The 16,032-nt window shown below is 47.7% G+C and overlaps 1 protein-coding gene and 2 non-coding genes across 8 annotated transcripts in view; 1 reads left to right on the forward strand and 2 right to left on the reverse strand.

Annotated features, from left to right (window-relative positions):
- CCL22 (C-C motif chemokine ligand 22) overlaps positions 1-14,498 on the reverse strand; it is a 46,078-nt gene extending 31,580 nt beyond the window's left edge. Inside the window, exons 1-3 of one of the 6 annotated variants that reach the window (XR_014140852.1) lie at positions 14,274-14,496; positions 8,187-8,343; positions 6,223-6,309 (exon numbers count right to left, since the gene is read on the reverse strand). Coding sequence is in view for 1 of the 6 variants with exons in the window: in XM_081806536.1 (XP_081662662.1) it covers positions 6,223-6,265 (43 nt within the window). In the remaining 5 variants the exon portion in view is untranslated. The other 5 variants (XR_014140851.1, XR_014140849.1, XR_014140850.1 and 2 more) reach the window with 5 other exon arrangements.
- A 252-nt stretch (positions 14,499-14,750) lies between these two features.
- Positions 14,751-14,833, forward strand: TRNAL-CAG (transfer RNA leucine (anticodon CAG)). Its single transcript has one exon. It is a non-coding gene; the product is annotated as a tRNA-Leu (tRNA).
- Positions 14,834-15,259: 426 nt separating this feature from the next.
- TRNAL-CAG (transfer RNA leucine (anticodon CAG)) lies at positions 15,260-15,342 on the reverse strand. The gene has a single exon. It is a non-coding gene; the product is annotated as a tRNA-Leu (tRNA).
- Positions 15,343-16,032: the final 690 nt, after the last annotated feature.

Genomic DNA, 16,032 nt, shown 5'->3' on the forward strand with positions numbered 1-16,032 from the left:
ATGACCTGAGCCGAAGGCAGTCGCTTAACCAACTGAGCCACCCAGGCGCCCGAGGACACAACCTCTTAATTGGGGATATTAAAAAGCACTAACTATAGGGGCACCGGAGTGGCTCAGTCGGTTAGGCATCTGCCTTCAGCTCAGGTCATGATGCCAGGGTCCTGGGATCGAGCCCCACATCGGGCTCCCTGCTCAGCGGGGAGTTTGCTTCTCCCTCCCCCTCTGCTGCTCCCCCTGCTTGTACTCACTCTCTCTCTCTCTCTCACTCTTGCTCTATCTCAAATAAATAAATAAAATCTTAAATTTTATTTATTTGAGAGAGAGAATGAGAGAAAAAGCATGAGAGGGGGAGGGTCAGAGGGAGAAGCAGACTCCCCATAAGCAGGGAGCCTGATGCGGGACTCGATCCTGGGACTCCAGGATCATGACCTGAGCTGAAGGCAATCGCTTCACAAACTGAGCCACATAGGCGCCCCAATAAATAAAATCTTAAAAAAAAAGTACTAACCATAAAGGGAAAAAACCTGATTAGTTAGACTACACTAAAACTAAAATTCGTGTTCACCAGAAAACACTGTTAAAAAAGTGAAAAGTCAGGGCGCCTGGGTGGCTCAGTTGGTTAAGCGACTGCCTTCGGCTCAGGTCATGATCCTGGAGTCCCTGGATCGAGTCCCTGGATCGAGTCCCGCATCGGGCTCCCTGCTCGGCAGGGAGTCTGCTTCTCCCTCTGACCCTCCCCCCTCTCATGTGCTCTCTCTCTCATTCTCTCTCTCTCAAATAAATAAATAAATAAATAATCTTTAAAAAAAAAAAAAGTGAAAAGTCAAACAGTGGGATAAAAAAGCTCTTATCTAGAATATATAAAGAACTCCTATGAAAATCATTAAGAAAATGACAGACTACTTAAGGGGAAAAAAGGGGCAGTAATGCTTGAACCAGAATTTCCCAAGGAGGATTTCCAAATGGCCAAAAAAACAAAGAAAATTTGAAATGATGTTCGACTTTATTAGTCATCAGGGATATGTAGATTAAAACCAGAATGAGGTACCCACTACACACCCATCAAAACGACTGACAAGAAAATGACAGACAATCCTAGTGTCAGCAAGGATGTAGAGCAACGAGAAACTTCACACACTGCTGATGGAGAGGTAAGTTGGAGAAAACTCGGGAAAATTCCTTGGCAGTATTTACTAAAGGTGAATGTATGCATACCCTGTGATCCAGAATTCTACTGTTAGATATACACCTCCGGGAAATGTGTACATATGTCTACCAAGTGACATATACCAAGAACGTCCACATTAGCAGAATTTATAATTGCTCCAAACTAGAAACTACCCAAATGTTTATCAGTGGTAGAATGGATAAATTGTATATTCTTTTATTGTTGTTGTTTTGTTTTTTTAAATGTACAATGCAATGATTTTTAGTAGAGTTGTGCAACCATGACCACAATGACATTTTAGAACATTCCCTTGCGCCTTGAAAGAGCTCTCATGCTCATTTGCCATCACTTCCCTTTCTCTTTCCCCAACCCCAGACAACGACTAAACTAATTACTGTCTCTACAGCTGTGCCCTTTTTGGAAAACTCATAGACATGGAATCATCCATTATGTGGCCCTTTGTTTTTGCCTACGTTCACTTAGCATAGTGTTTTTGAGGTTCATCCATGTTTTAGCATGCATCAGTACTTCATGCCTTTTTGTAGCTGAATTACAGCATTCCGTTGTATGTGTATACTACATTTTGTTTATTCATTCATCCATCCATGGACATTTGGGTTGTTTCCACTTTTTGGCTATCATGAATAATGCTGCTCTAAACGTTTATATTTAAGTCTTCGTGTAGACCTATGTTTTTATTTCTCTTTGGTAAATATTCCTAGGGTTATATAGAAAATTTATGTTTGACTTCTTAAGAAACTTGCCAAACTTTTCCAAATAGGAGGTACCATTTTGCATTTCCACCATCACTTTATGAGGGTTCATCCTTGTTCACATTTGTTATCATCTGTCTTTTTTTATTATAGTAATTCTTGTGGTATGAATTGGTATTTCATCGTGGTTTACATTTCGCTAACGACTAAAGATGTTGAACATCTTATCATATGCTTACTGATGTTCATATAGCTTCTTAGGGGAAAATCTATTCAGTTATTTTGCCTATTTTTTAATTTTTTTAATTTTTTAAAAAGATTTTATTTATTTATTTGACAGAGAGAGACACAGCGAGAGAAGGAACACAAGCAGGGGGAGTGGGAGAGGGAGAAGCATGCTTCCCGCTAAGCAGGGAGCCCAATGCAGGGCTCGATCCCAGGTGCCCCAATTTTGCCTATTTTTTAAAAGAGTTTACTTTTAAGTAATCTCTACACTCAGCATGGGGCTTAAACCCACAACTCCAAAATGAAGAGCTGCATACTCCACCAACTGAGCCAGCCAGGCACCCCCATTTTGCCTATTTTTGAATTGGATTATTTGTCTTCTTTCTGAGCAGTAAGTGTTCTACAAAGCATTCTATACATCTTTAAACACATGCATAATTTATGAATATTTACTTCTAGTGATTAGATTTTCTTAATGGTGACTCATAAGGTTTTAAATTTTGATGAAATCTAATTTATTAATTTTTTAATTTTATGGATTGTTCTTTTGCTGTCATATCTAAGAAACCTTTCCCTAACCCACAGAGATTTTCTCCTAAAAGATCTACAGTTTTAAACTCTACATTTTGGCCTCTGATCCATTTGGGGTTAAAATTAGTGGCTGGTGTGATATGGGGGGTCCACCATCATTCTTTTGCATGTGTGTATCCAGTTGTCCCAACACATTTGTTGAAAAGACTATTTTTTTTCCACTAAATTACTCCTTTGTTGAAAATCAATTGACCATAAATGTACATGTTTATTTCCAGGCTCTTGCTTCTGTTCCACTGATCTATGTGTCTGTTCTTACTCAGTCCCACACTCTTCTTTATTACTGTTGATTTATAGTAAGTTTTGAAATTAGGAAGTTAGGCTCTCTAACTGTATTCTTTTAACTAATTTATGCCCTTTGCCTTTTAATATACATTTTAGAAACAGCTATTCAATTTCTGCAAAAAAAAAAAAAATGAATTTAATTTTGATAAGGATTGAGTTAGATCTATAAGTCAAGTAGAAAAGAAATTCCCTATTGAAAGTGAGTCTCAGGGGTGCCTGGGTGGCTCAGTCGTTAAGCGTCTGACTTTGGCTCGGGTCATGATCCCAGGGTCCTGGGATCGAGCGCCCATCAGGCTCCCTGCTCAGCGGGAAGCCTGCTTCTCCCTCTCCTGCTCCCCTTGCTTGTGTTCCCTCTCTGGCTATCTCTCTCTGTCAAATAAATTTTAAAAAGAAAAGAAAATGAGTCTCCCAGGGGCACTTCAGTAGCTCAGGAGGGTAAGCTTCTGACTCTTGCTTTTGGCTCAGGTAATGGTCTCAGGGTTGTGAGATGGAGCCCCGAGTTGGGCTCCGCGCTGGGCGTGGAGCCTGCTGCTTAAGATTCTCTCTGTCCCTCTGCCCCTCCCCCCACAAAAAAAAGAAGGGAGGAAAAAAAAAGAAAATGAGTCTTCCAATCCAGAGACATGGAATGTCTATTTATTTAGATCTCTTTAATTTCTCTTGGCAATGACTTATAATTGTCACTGTGCAAATCTTCTTACACTGCGTTTATTAAATTTATTCCAAAGTATCTTATTCTTTTTGATACTATTCTGAATGGAATTGTTTTCCTCATTTTATTATTGGATTGTTCATGAGTGGTATATAGAAATATAGTTGATATAAATTGACCTTCTACACCACCATCTTACAGTACTACTTTTGCTTCTAGTAGGGTTTCTAGTAAGGGTTGTTTGTTTGTTTGGGTTTTTTGTTTGTTTGTTTGTTTAGTTCCCTGAAAATTTTCTGTGTATAAAATCATATCATCTACAAGTAGGGATAATGTACTTTTTCCTTTCCAATCTGGATGCCTTTTATTTCTCTTTGTTGCTTAATTTCCTGGCTATCACCTCCAATTAAATGTTGAATAAAGGAGAGCAGAGCAGAAATTCTTGTCTCGTTCCTGATCAGAGGGGGAATGTACCCAATCTTTCGCCATTAAGTATGGTGTTCACTGTGGGTTTTTCATAGACGCCCATTATCAAGTTGAGGAAGTTCCCTTCTATTCTTAGTTTGTTGAGTTGTTTTTGTTTTTTTCTTTTTAATCAGGAAAGGATGTTGGGAGTTTTTCAAATTCTTACATTATGTAAGTGTAGTGCCTGCTAAAATTTTTAAAAATATATATAATGTAAAAAATTTGTAAAGTATTGAAATTCAGCATTTTGGTTTTTGTTGTTTTTGGGGTTTTTTTTAAGATTTTTTATTTATTTATTAGAGAGAGAGAGACAGAGGCAGGCAGAGGGAGAAGCAGGCTCCTCGCTCAGCAAGGAGCCCGATGTGGGACTCGATCCCAGGATGCTGGGATCATGACCCGAGCTGAAGGCAGACGCTTAACTGACTGAGCCACCCAGGCATCCCTGTTGTTGTTTTTTTTTTAAAGATTTTATCCATTTATTTCAGAGAGAGAGGGAACAAAAGCACGGGGAGTGGGAGAGGGAGAGGGAGAAGCAGGCTTCCAGCCGAGCAGGGAGCCCAATGTGGGGCTCGATGTGGGGCTCGATCCCAGGACCCTGGGATTATGACCTGAGCCGAAGGCAGACACCCAACGACTGGGCCACCCAGGCTCCCCTAGCATTTTGGTATTTTTAAAATGCTATAACAGTGACTAAGGTTTTAATTTCCTTTTAACACACTGGGATTCAAAGAAGAAAACCCTCAAAGGGCAGGGATCTCTGGCCAGAGACTTCCTGATGTTTGCAGAAAGAGGAGTCAGGGACAGAAAGAAAAACATATATGGTTGGGAAATTCAATCCTCATTAAGAAAGGCACAAAAAGGAAAGTGAAAGCTCCCTCCCTGCCCATCGGAATCTCTGATAATAGCTTTTTGTGATTCATTGTTGTGGGGGTAGGGGGTACTAAAACAAAAACAATAATAAAAGGAAGAAAAAGAAAATAAGCATGTAACAGTTTCCATTTCATTTAACCCCTGTGTCTCTGTAGGACCTGTTCCAGCGGGTGACTGGGGCTCAATTCTCCTTGGAATGCAAGCCAGAGGGCCTCCTTGGAAGCAGCATCCCTGTCTTCCATAAGTTAGACAGTGACATCCCCAGCTGGTTCCTGGGGAAAGGGAGGCCACCCAGAGCCTGCCCACCCTCAGGGCCTGTCCCCTGGCAAAAAACTTCATGCCCTGGCTGTGGCCATCTTGGTCATCTATCCTCAGAACCACAAGCATCTCCCCAGTCAGATTGAGAAAGGTGGGGAGGGTTTCCAGAGCACAAAGGCGTTTTTCCAACATCTTTTTTATGATAAAAGGAATACATGCTCATGGTTAGAAATTCCAAGAGCACAGAGAATGGGAACTCCTTTCTCATCCTCTCTCCCCAGAGTGAACTGAGGTACCCGGTTTCTTGCCCTGGGAGGCAGTAAGGGTAATGATCACATCCTATAGATGAGGAAATCGAAATTTAAAAAGAAGAAACTATCGAGGCCACACAGCTGAAAAGTGGCAAAGTTGGGATTTGAACTTGACTCTCCTGCCCTCAAGTCTACAAATTCCCACGAATCTATCAGAGGTGTAAGCCCTGAATGGCTCCATTCCAAGTTTAGAGTGCTTCTTTGCCCCATCCCTTGTCCCACACAGACAGGCAAATCCTCACACCCGCATACAACACACACACAGCCCCTAAGCCAGACACACAAAAAGGCCCCCCATACCCGCAATGGCCCAGCAGGGCGCCCTCACCCCCATGGACACACAACCATCTCTAAACCAGCACGCACACTCACACACGCTTAATCACACGTGTGCGATGTGCATAAACACACTCACACACACGCTCTCACTCCCAGAGACATACACTTCTACGCACCCATAGACACAGACGCTGGCCCACCCCCGTCATCAGAGCTCACCCTAGAGTGGCCACATCCCCGTCTTGTCAAGCTGTCTGCAGAGATCCTGCCTTCTTCTGCCCAATCGAATTCCACCTGTTTCCTAAGCCTGCTCTCGTGTCAGTGGACGCCACCTGCCCGCAGCCCGAGCTGGGCACCCGTATCCCCATGCCCTTCCCCTTCTGGCCAAGATTCTATGGCTTCTGTTCTCACCGTGGTGCCTCACGGAGTTTTGGTGAAGAACCGCACGGCTCATGGCTCCTGCCTCCTGAGGTTTATGGGCACAGATATCTTGAAGGGCTGAAAGATATAAATCCGAGCCCAGAGGTAGAAGCCCAACCCCGGTGACCTTTGCCTTCTCCCAGCTGCTGGCTTCACAGAATGTTTCTGAATCCCTTGCCTCAGTTTCCCCCAATAGTTCTCAGAGGATAGAAACCTGCACATTCGGTCTAATTTGAGGCTCTCTATAAACGTAGCTCCTTAACATAGCAGGGACATGGGAGAGACTTCATGGAAACACACACTCCTGCCCCCACACCTATTTGGGGCCCCTAGGGCTAGTGCGGAGTGGGCACTCAATTGGGGGACTAGGTAGAGAAAAGAAACTTCTTCTCTCCCACAGCCAGAAGTTAGGAAAGAATCGCTTCCTCTAAAATATCATCTTGGGGCTTAGAACACAGGGACTGAGGTCCTTTGTGGAGGTGTGGTAAATATCTGGCAGGAAAGATTCTGAATGTAGGATTTATCCATTCATTTGTTCAATTAGTATTTCCAGGGGCGCCTGGGTGGCTCAGCCGTTTAGCGTCTGCCTTCGGCTCGGGTCATAATCCCAGAGTCCTGGAATCAGAGTCCCACATCGGGCTCCTTGCTCAGCGGGGAGCCTGCTTCCCCCTCTCCTCCCTGCTCATGCTCTCTCTCATTATCTTGCTCTCAAATAAATAAATAAAATCTTTAAAATCAATCAATCAATAAATATATTTCCAGAGTGCCTACAAGGCGCCAGGTTGGGGATCAGTGGGGGAGGAAGAGCCCAGGCAGGCCCTGCCCACAGGGAGTGTGGGGTCTGGTGGGGGCACATGTGGCCTGAGGTTCAGGCACACACACACACTTGCATATAACCACACACCATGCCGGGGTTCTAATGCACTTCTAGCGCAGACGGGGGACCTGCCCGGCTGGGCTCAGCTTCCCTGGGGAGGGGGTGTCCAGTGGAGAGCTGAGGGCCAAGTGAAGGCAACAATGCTGAATCTTTTTCAGACCGTGTGACCTAGAAAACTACTGCATCAGACCCTGCCTCATTGTTACAGGGAGCTTGGTAAACCAAGACACTCGCCCTATATATCTGCTGAAACCTCTGGAGAACACCAGAGGTGTCAGTAATGCTTTCTTTTTTTTTTTTACTGTGAAAAGTCATTTTCATGGCTTTTTTTCTTTTGCATTGCAAAAGTAGTGAATTTGCGGAGCACAGCTCCCCCAGGGAGATTCTGGCTGGGGCACAGGGCACCCTGATTTTGTATGACTCAGTGATGACTCCTGGGACTCCAAGAGTCCACCTGTCACCTGCCCAGGCCCCTGCTGGCATATCCTTATCCTCTCATGAGGTCCCTAGGACATGAGTATTTCTTCTAGAATCTGGATCCCAGTGGGCATAAAAAGGCACTGCAGGAAACAGAAAAAAACAGTGTTCTGTTTTGGTAGGCATAACAAAAGTTCAGAGGAAAATCTGCAGCTATTTGAAGATGAAAGAATTTCTGGAGGAAATGTGGAAGCTCTGACTGGTTCCGCACTGGTGGGAAAGGCCTGTAGCTGCTGGTTCCTGTCCCTACCCAGAATCGGGGCTCCTCTTTCCTGCCTTGGAAGCCCCATTTTGATGGGCTTGGTCATGGGACATAGCCTAAAATCCTAGGTTCCAGCATTTCAGGGGCCAGAACTGACTCTGCACAGCTGGGGAAATACACCAGCCCTGGGTCCTCATGATGCACACAGAAAATGTATGGTGGGCAAGTGGAATATTTGTCTCTTTGTTTTGCACCCTCCCCAAGACCCACCGCCCCAGCTTCCCTGGAGGAATCAGTGGCCCATCTTAACCCTCGAGTCTCTATGCCACCCTCGGTTCTCCTCAGACCCATCTTGTTTGAGTCCCACTCCAAGGCCTTTGCTCACGCGAAGCCCCTTACCTGGGATGCCCTTCCTCTCAATCCCTGCAGACCAGACCTGTCCTTCTTTGCCTTTTTTGGCATCACTGGAGTTTTTCCCAGGGTGCTGCCTAGTTTCATTTGATAGGCTCTGATCTCTTGCTTCCCGATGTTTTGCTGATTAGCCAGGAGTCCAGCACTGTCCAATAGAAAGATAACACAAGTCACATACATAATTAAATTTTCCTAGGAGCAACACTGAAAAAGTAAATAGAAACAGTTGAAATCAATTCTAATAACATTTTTTATTTAACGCAACATAGCCAAAATATGATCTCTTTGACATATCATCAATATTATAAATTAATAATCAAATAGTTTCCGCCTATTGTCCTACTTTGTTTGAAATCCAGTTTGTATATTTCATTTATGACCCATTTCAATTCACTGCAGCCACATTTCAAATGCTCAAAGCCACCTTGTGATTTCCATGTTGGCCAGAAGAGATCTAGGCTGTATTCATCTTTGGATTACATGTGGCGGAAGTTTACATTAGATTGTCTTAAGTGAAAAGGGGCATTGGCTCCTGAAACTGAAAAGACCAGGCACGGATGGCTTCAGGCACAGCTAGATCCAGGCTGGTACCAGAAGACTGGAGTGGAGAGGAGGAGGGACAAGTGATGGGAAGGGGAGGCAGCCAGAGTCGGGGTTGGATTGAATCCAAAGAGGGCTCCCAGTGGAGTGTCAGGTAGAACAGGAGAGCCATAATCTAGTCCTGTGGATACGTTCAAAATATTTAATGACAAGTATGGTACCTGCCAACAAGAACAGACAACAGCAGGCTCTTGGGTTGGTGGACTGCGGGGAGTCAGGAGTAAGGAGGGGTCAAAGTGGTGGGGGGGCACACGGGGCAGCCCTGCTAACCAGCTAACAGGGCAGAAGCTTACTCCGGTACATGGATGTGGGCGTAGGGAGTGTGCCAGGAGACTAGTCAGGGGTCTAAACCTCAGCCAGTACATCTCCCCTCCCCCCTTGCTCTAAGCACTCAGCCTGCCTGAGAGAAAGCCCTGGGCTGGAGGGACCCTAAGCAGAATACAAAAGCCTTTTAGCTGGAAGAGGCAGAGCAGATGGGGCCAGTGAGGGGACCTGGAGGTGCCTGAGCACCAGATGGGCACGAGGAGGTGATGTGTCCATGCAACGGGCTGGACATGCGGGTCAGAGATGAAGAGGGGAACGCAAGGGGTCATGGGGGCCTCACCTGGGGAGGCTTCCTGAGCTCCACCATTGAGGGACAGAAAACTGGCTCGAAGAGCCCAGGGAATTTACTCGTCTGTCCGTCCGTCCGTCCATCCATCCGTCCATCCGTCCGTCTATTCATCCACTCATGCAGTACTTCTTCATCAAGCTCCTGCTGTGTCACAGGTGCTGAGCTATCTGCTGGGAGTAACTGGTGAACAAAATGGCCAAGGCTCCTGCCTTTACAGAGCACAGAGCCTAGCAGGAGAGAAGCATGATCAGCAAAGAAGCCAGCCAATGAGCCCAGAGGCTTCGAATCTGCAAGAAGGAGGCCAGATAGAGAGCAAACGGGAGGTAAGGCGAGGGGCCACCTTCGCCAGGGTGCTGCGGCCAAGACATGGAAGCTGACACGGAGCAGGAGCGATAAAAGGAAGCAGTCCTGCATAAGCTGGGGGGTGGGGGGCGGGAAATGGCTCCACAGAGGGAGTATCAGTGCCAGGGCCCCAGGAGGGAACATGCTTTGTGCACTGAAGAAACAGCAAGACGGGGGTAGGGGGCTGGAGGTGGGAGGCGAGGTTAGAGAGGTGAGCAAGGCTAGCTCTAATGCGGCAGTTGGTCGGGGTCTGCTGTGGTCGTGGGGATGGCCCTACGACACTCTCTGAAAAGTCAGTTTGGCAGCTGAAGACTTGCCCCACAATATCCACCAGGGGCCAGAAGCAGCACAGGGCTTTATTTTTTCTAGGCTAACACATAATTCTCTGCAGGCACTCTACCAGCTCGGCATGCATTAACTCTTTCATCTTTACAACAACGCTTTGAGGCAGATACTATTCCTAAATCCATTTTACAGGTAGGGGAACTGAGGAACAGAGAAGCTAAGTAACTCACCTATGGTCACAGAACTAGCAAATGGCAGAGTGGTTCCAGAATCCACAGGCTGATACACTTATCCAAGCTGCCTCAAGTTAAAATAGGCTCTGTGCCCCTTGCTTATCAGAGTGGTGGGCTACAGGGTCCACTCCATTCCTGGGGTTCTCTTTCTAGGGTGACCCGAGGCTTCGGGGGCATGATAAGTGGTCCAGAGAACTTGTAAGTGAGCTCCTGGCCTTTGGTCCCTTCTGGTCACCACTGTCCACGTGATCCACTCAAAATCGGGAAACCGGGCCATCTACCTCTGACTATGCCAAGGCTGGACCTGCGTGGACTGAGACGTTCCCATCCCGTCCCATCAGAGATCCACGCCTGCTTCATCCACTTCACCCCTGAGCTCCCCACTCAGGAGGCCGGGATGCCCAAACCAGGGCCTTGGCAGGGCTTTGTTGCTGGCGCCTGATGATTTCTGTACCCCCAGCTTTGCCAAGGAAACCAGAGCCTGAACACAAACACTTGGTCATGCTGCTTGGCCTGGCTTGCTGGGAAAAGCCTACCCTTTCTTTTAAGTCTCCTCCAAGAATAAAAACAGGAGTAAAGATAACATCACAAAGTCTCGCTGGCCATTTGGCAACCTTCATTGGGTTTTGCTGTTGTTGTTGTTAAAGAAGACAATGTAAAGAAAGCACCTATCACAGTTCTAGGCCCCCAGTAGTACTCAGGAAGGGGTATTGAGCCAGAAAAATCAGGCTCTACTTATCAGCTGGGCGAATCTGGGTAAGTTACTTGGCCTCTCTGAGCCTCATTTTCCTTCTCTGTGAAATAGGTGCAGTGAAAACCTACGTTGTGGTACCGTTATGAACATCAAGTGAATGGATGTAAAAAAGGCACTCATAAAACTCAGCTTCCTGCCACTCTTTCCCCAGGCAGAGGTGGTGATGTGTTCCAAGGTCACAGGAATGCTAAGATCCCCCTTTCGGGCCCCTCGGCTGGCTGAGCACCAGCTTGCCAATTGGCCACGGACTCCATCCAGACTAATTGGGGCCGAGCACGAGAGGAGCCAGGCTGGGGCATCCCCAAGTGCTGGTGGACTTCCCAGGCTGAGCTCAGGGGACTTTCCTCTTTCAAGCTGGACAAAGGCCCACAGTGGGGACTGGGTGAGGCCTGTCCCTCTATGGTCCACTGTTGATATCTAGGCTGCTGCTAAGGGGGAAAATGAGATAAACAGGATCTCTCCTTTCCCATTTTTGGTCTTGGAGGCCTGAGCTACCTGCTTTTAGGAATGGGATCCTAAAAGCCTTCCTCCAGGCCAGGAGTCTGGAACCTGAAAAGTGTGGAGGGAGGACAGCTGACTATCCACCCAAACTCAGAAGATAGGGCTGAGAGGAGCCCCAGCACTGACAGCCCAACCAGCGAGCGCTTTCTCCCAGCCAGGCCGGGAGGGTAGCAGACAGAAAGGGGCTGGCTTGGGCTCCAGCAATTGCCTGCCCGTTTTCTCATCTCTAAAATGATACGCACTCAGAAAGGTTGGTAGTATAAGGCATGAGGGAGGGGGGTTCCAGAGGCTTCTGGAGGTTCCAGAGGACCCTGGCAAGTCATTCAGACTGTCTGAGCCTTAGCTTCCTGCAATGGGGCAGGAGTGGGGAGCTAGCAGCCCCTATCTGATGACTTGCTTTAAAAAGAAGTTGTGAGTACCTAGTAATCTGGCCCCTCTAAAATGGCCTTAGTGACTTTGTGTCCCATCTCTGTGTCCCGTCTCTCCACATCTGCACCCCAACATGCACATCAGCCAGCCAGCAAGGCTAGTTCTTTTTACCACCGAAACACATCTTGAATCTTGAATTCAGCCACCTTTTGCAGTCTTCACTTCCCTGGTCTAGCCACCTCATCTCTCATGGCCTTCTCCCTGGGCTCTGATTTTTCTCTTGGCTTCTCACATCCACCATTCACACAGCAGCCAAAGGAATCATTTTCAAAGGATCCAGTTAGGATCATTCCCCTGCTTAAAGCACTCCAGTGACACCACCACACACACAAGAAAGTCCAAATTCCCCTCCCCGGCATCCCAGCCCTGTGTGATACGGACTTCAGCCTCCTCCATCCATATCCCTGCCCCACTGGCTTGCTGCCCCTCCAACAGATCACACTCCTCCCTGCCTCAGGATATTTGCATTGGCTATGCCTTCCACGTAGAATGCCACCAGCTCTGATTCTGCTTGCTTCTCCCTGTCGAACTCAGTGTCACCTCCTCAGGGAGGCCCTCCCTTACCACCCTTCCTATGAGAGCTCCTAGTCATTTCTGATCATGGTTAAAGGAGATTTTTTTAAAGGTAAAATCATGATTCTCATAGAAATATAAAATGAACCAAGTCAAAGATTTCATGGAATTCATTAATTCTGAGGAAACCAATAAGATGTTACAACTGGTTCTAGGGAGCATTCAAAGATACATGTATGGGGTGCCTGGGTGGCTCAGTCTGTTGAGCCTCCAACTCTTGATTTCAGCTCAGGTCATGATCTTAGGATCCTGGGATCGAGCCCTGCCTAGGGCTCTGAGCTGGAGGGGCATCTGCTTGGGATTATCTCCCTCTCCCTCTGCCCCTTCTCCTCACTCCCTCTCTAATAAATAAATCTTTAAAGACACATGTATATTGGCAATCAGGAATGAGGAAATGAATTTATAAGTAGATGGGAAAAATGGTCAGTATCCAGGAGACAATCATTAATTGCAATTCCCCCCAACAAAATCCACTTGCATCTCTATGCACGAGATTCATTTGTATGTAGAAGTAATGAAAAGCCCTATCAAATCAGATGGCCGAAACTGGTGCCCCAGACAGGACTGCTGGTTACCTTACAGGTTTCCTGACACATCCTCTGTCCTGCACTTATCAACACCTGACCTTCTTTGCCATTTTGCCATTCACCTATTTCTTCTCTCTCTCCCTTCACCCCATGCTTGAACATATCTTGAGGGCAGAAATTCTGTTTTGTGACAGCATCTAGAAGTGTCTGACACATAGCAAGTGCTCTCTAAATGTTTGTGGATGCCCTTTCCAGTGTCCAGGGCAATTTGTATTTCAGGAAAAGACACAAAAGAGGTTCTTGCTGAACCCAAAGAAATAAATTCTGACAGCCAATGAGGAGGGGTCACTTGTGAGAAGGAAAGGGGATGGGGAGGTTCATCACCTGCTAAATAATCAGGACCTGAGCCTGGGTTGGTAGGGAATGTTCTCTGGCTGAGGCTGCTCTGTGATACCATCTTGGGTGAGTCGGAGGGCACTGAGGGGCAAATGTGACTCCACTATTCACAGTCTCTGAGTCTGTCGCCTGGACTCGAGGGTGGAGGGTCGGCTCACAGAAGTCACGCTCAGTCACCTTTCAGACCCACGTTACACAGCCAGTCAGGGGCCCAGCCTCGCCAGAACCTCTGTCTCCTGTCCCTCACCCCCCCTTCTTGCCTGCCCTTCTTTAGGAGCTGCGTCTTCAGGGCCTCGGGGGAGCCTTCGAACTGGGGCGTATGACATCCTGGGAGGGTGGAAGTGCCCTTTTCCCTCCCGGAAATCCCCTGGAGAAAGGCGCCCTCGTGGCCCGTTAAGTCTTCTGGTCCCTGGTCGGAGCCGGAGGCGTGAGTAAGTCTGGGGTTAGGGAGGGAGGGGGCGGAAGGTGCTGCGAAGGTGGGGATCTGCTTCCCACCGAGGCGGGGCGCGGGGGTGAGGGGCGGTAGCTGGGGAGGAAACGTGAATCACCACATGACAGAATGCAGAAAAGGGGGAGGCGAGGGAAGGATTAATCCACAGACATTCCCTGCGCGCCTACTGTGTGTCAAACCCGGTTTGGACTCGAGGGACACGGTCAGGAACAGAGCGCGTATCCCGCTGTGCCGCTGCAGGACGCGGTGGAACCCCGAATCTGAATAAATGGCTGTAACACACATATAAATGTGAAGTTGCAGTTTCGACAAATGTTCGGAAGGAGAACGCGAGACGCGTGCGATCAGACCTTGCGATATCCGGATTTCACCTGGTACGGGAGCCAGCAAACGGAGATCTCTACGCTAGTGCGGGAAGGCGAGCTTGACTGCTTCGTGCAGGAAATGCACAGGAAGTGTGTGCAGAAATGCCAGGGTGCTGGCAGATACGCCAAGTTGAATCGTGAATGAATGCACGCATGCAGGAGTGCTCGGCCGAGCCACGAATGCCTGCGGGTCAGAGAGTTCTCGAGTCTCCAGCACGCTGCGCGCGCCCTCTGCCGCCACCTCGGCGCCTCGCTCCGCCCTTCCTCCTCCCATTTCGCCCCGCCCCTTCGAGCCAGAGCGCCTTTCTAGTTCTTCCCAACACCCGGCGCGAAACAAAGCCCGCCCCACTCCCTCCCCTCGCCCCCCACTCCCTCCCTTTCCCTCCCCCGCCCCCTCCCTCCTCCACCCCGCGTGCTGTTCGCTACGCATGCGCACACTAGAGCTATTCCGAAGAGGTTTGCTTGCAAAACAGCGAGCGAGCAGTCAGGATGGCCGAGCGGTCTAAGGCGCTGCGTTCAGGTCGCAGTCTCCCCTGGAGGCGTGGGTTCGAATCCCACTCCTGACAAGCCACCTTTTGTTTTTCACCAACAGCTGTAGATTAACTAGGTGATACTTTACACGTTCGGATAGTTTCCATTTAATCTTTCTCTTTTTTTTTAATTATGTTAGTCACCATACATTACATCATTAGTTTTTGATGTAGTGTTCCAGGATTCATTGTTTGCGTATAACCCCCAGTGCTCCATGTAATACGTGCCCTCCTTTATACCCATCGCCAGGCTAACCCATCCCCCTCCCCCCAGATCTCCATTTAATCTCTTTACAGTACAAGTATTTCCTTCTTAACAGGCATTTTCTTCCTAATGACATTAATTTGACTTTGGACTATAAAAAGAAAGCCCCAATCTGTACCGCAGATCCCTTTTTAGGGTAGTCAAATGTACACGGTCTCCTCCAAATTTGCGGGAGGAAAAGGGCAAAACGTGAGGGTTGTCAGAAGTGGGATTCGAACCCACGCCTCCAGGGGAGACTGCGACCTGAACGCAGCGCCTTAGACCGCTCGGCCATCCTGACTTCCTGGGAAGGAGGCTGAAGGACTCCATGTAGTTGCTATTTCCGTGCCACGCGACTCCAAAACTAGCCAAGCAGCCGTGAGGTAAGCTGGCAGCTCTGGGTCTGGACGGGCGGTCTTTGTCGTCCGCAGGTAAAAACCACCCGTGTTGCCGAGACTTACTGTTAACCTTCAACTAATTCGGTCTTTTTTCTACGAATGTGTTAAGTGGAAACTCTGTAGCCTGAGCAGAAACGAAAAACCAGTTTCCCTTGCCATCGATCGAAAATAACCCTAAAAATAAACACAATGGAAAAGAAACTATATTGTTAAATTCTAGCCACTCGCCAAGGTTCGGAACCTGAAGATGTGCTATTATTTTTAACGACTGCTATTATCCGTGGCAAAGGTCGGGACTATTGCTGGGCCCCTGAGGGTAGTGGGGAGGGGGGGTTAGACGATTCTTTTTGGAAGGGAGGGCTCTGTGATGGACTTTGCCATGAGCTCCTCAGGACTGGAAGCCGCGGGAAACGGGATCCCATTCCACACCTGTTTAACTGGAGCCTCATCCAGACAAAGTTGGCTTTTTTACTTTTTTGATACACTGAACAGGGGAAAAGTTGGAGGCTGTTAAATTTGGAGACGAGACCATTTATCCGACTACGAAAGCCTGATGTGTACAACGGTTTGGGATTGTGTCGGTCTGTCCTTCT

The sequence above is a fragment of the Leptonychotes weddellii genome, chromosome 16 (genome assembly GCF_054177405.1).
Source record: "Leptonychotes weddellii isolate Sample4059 chromosome 16, ASM5417740v2, whole genome shotgun sequence".
In the NCBI taxonomy this organism is placed as follows: Eukaryota; Metazoa; Chordata; class Mammalia; order Carnivora; family Phocidae; genus Leptonychotes; species Leptonychotes weddellii.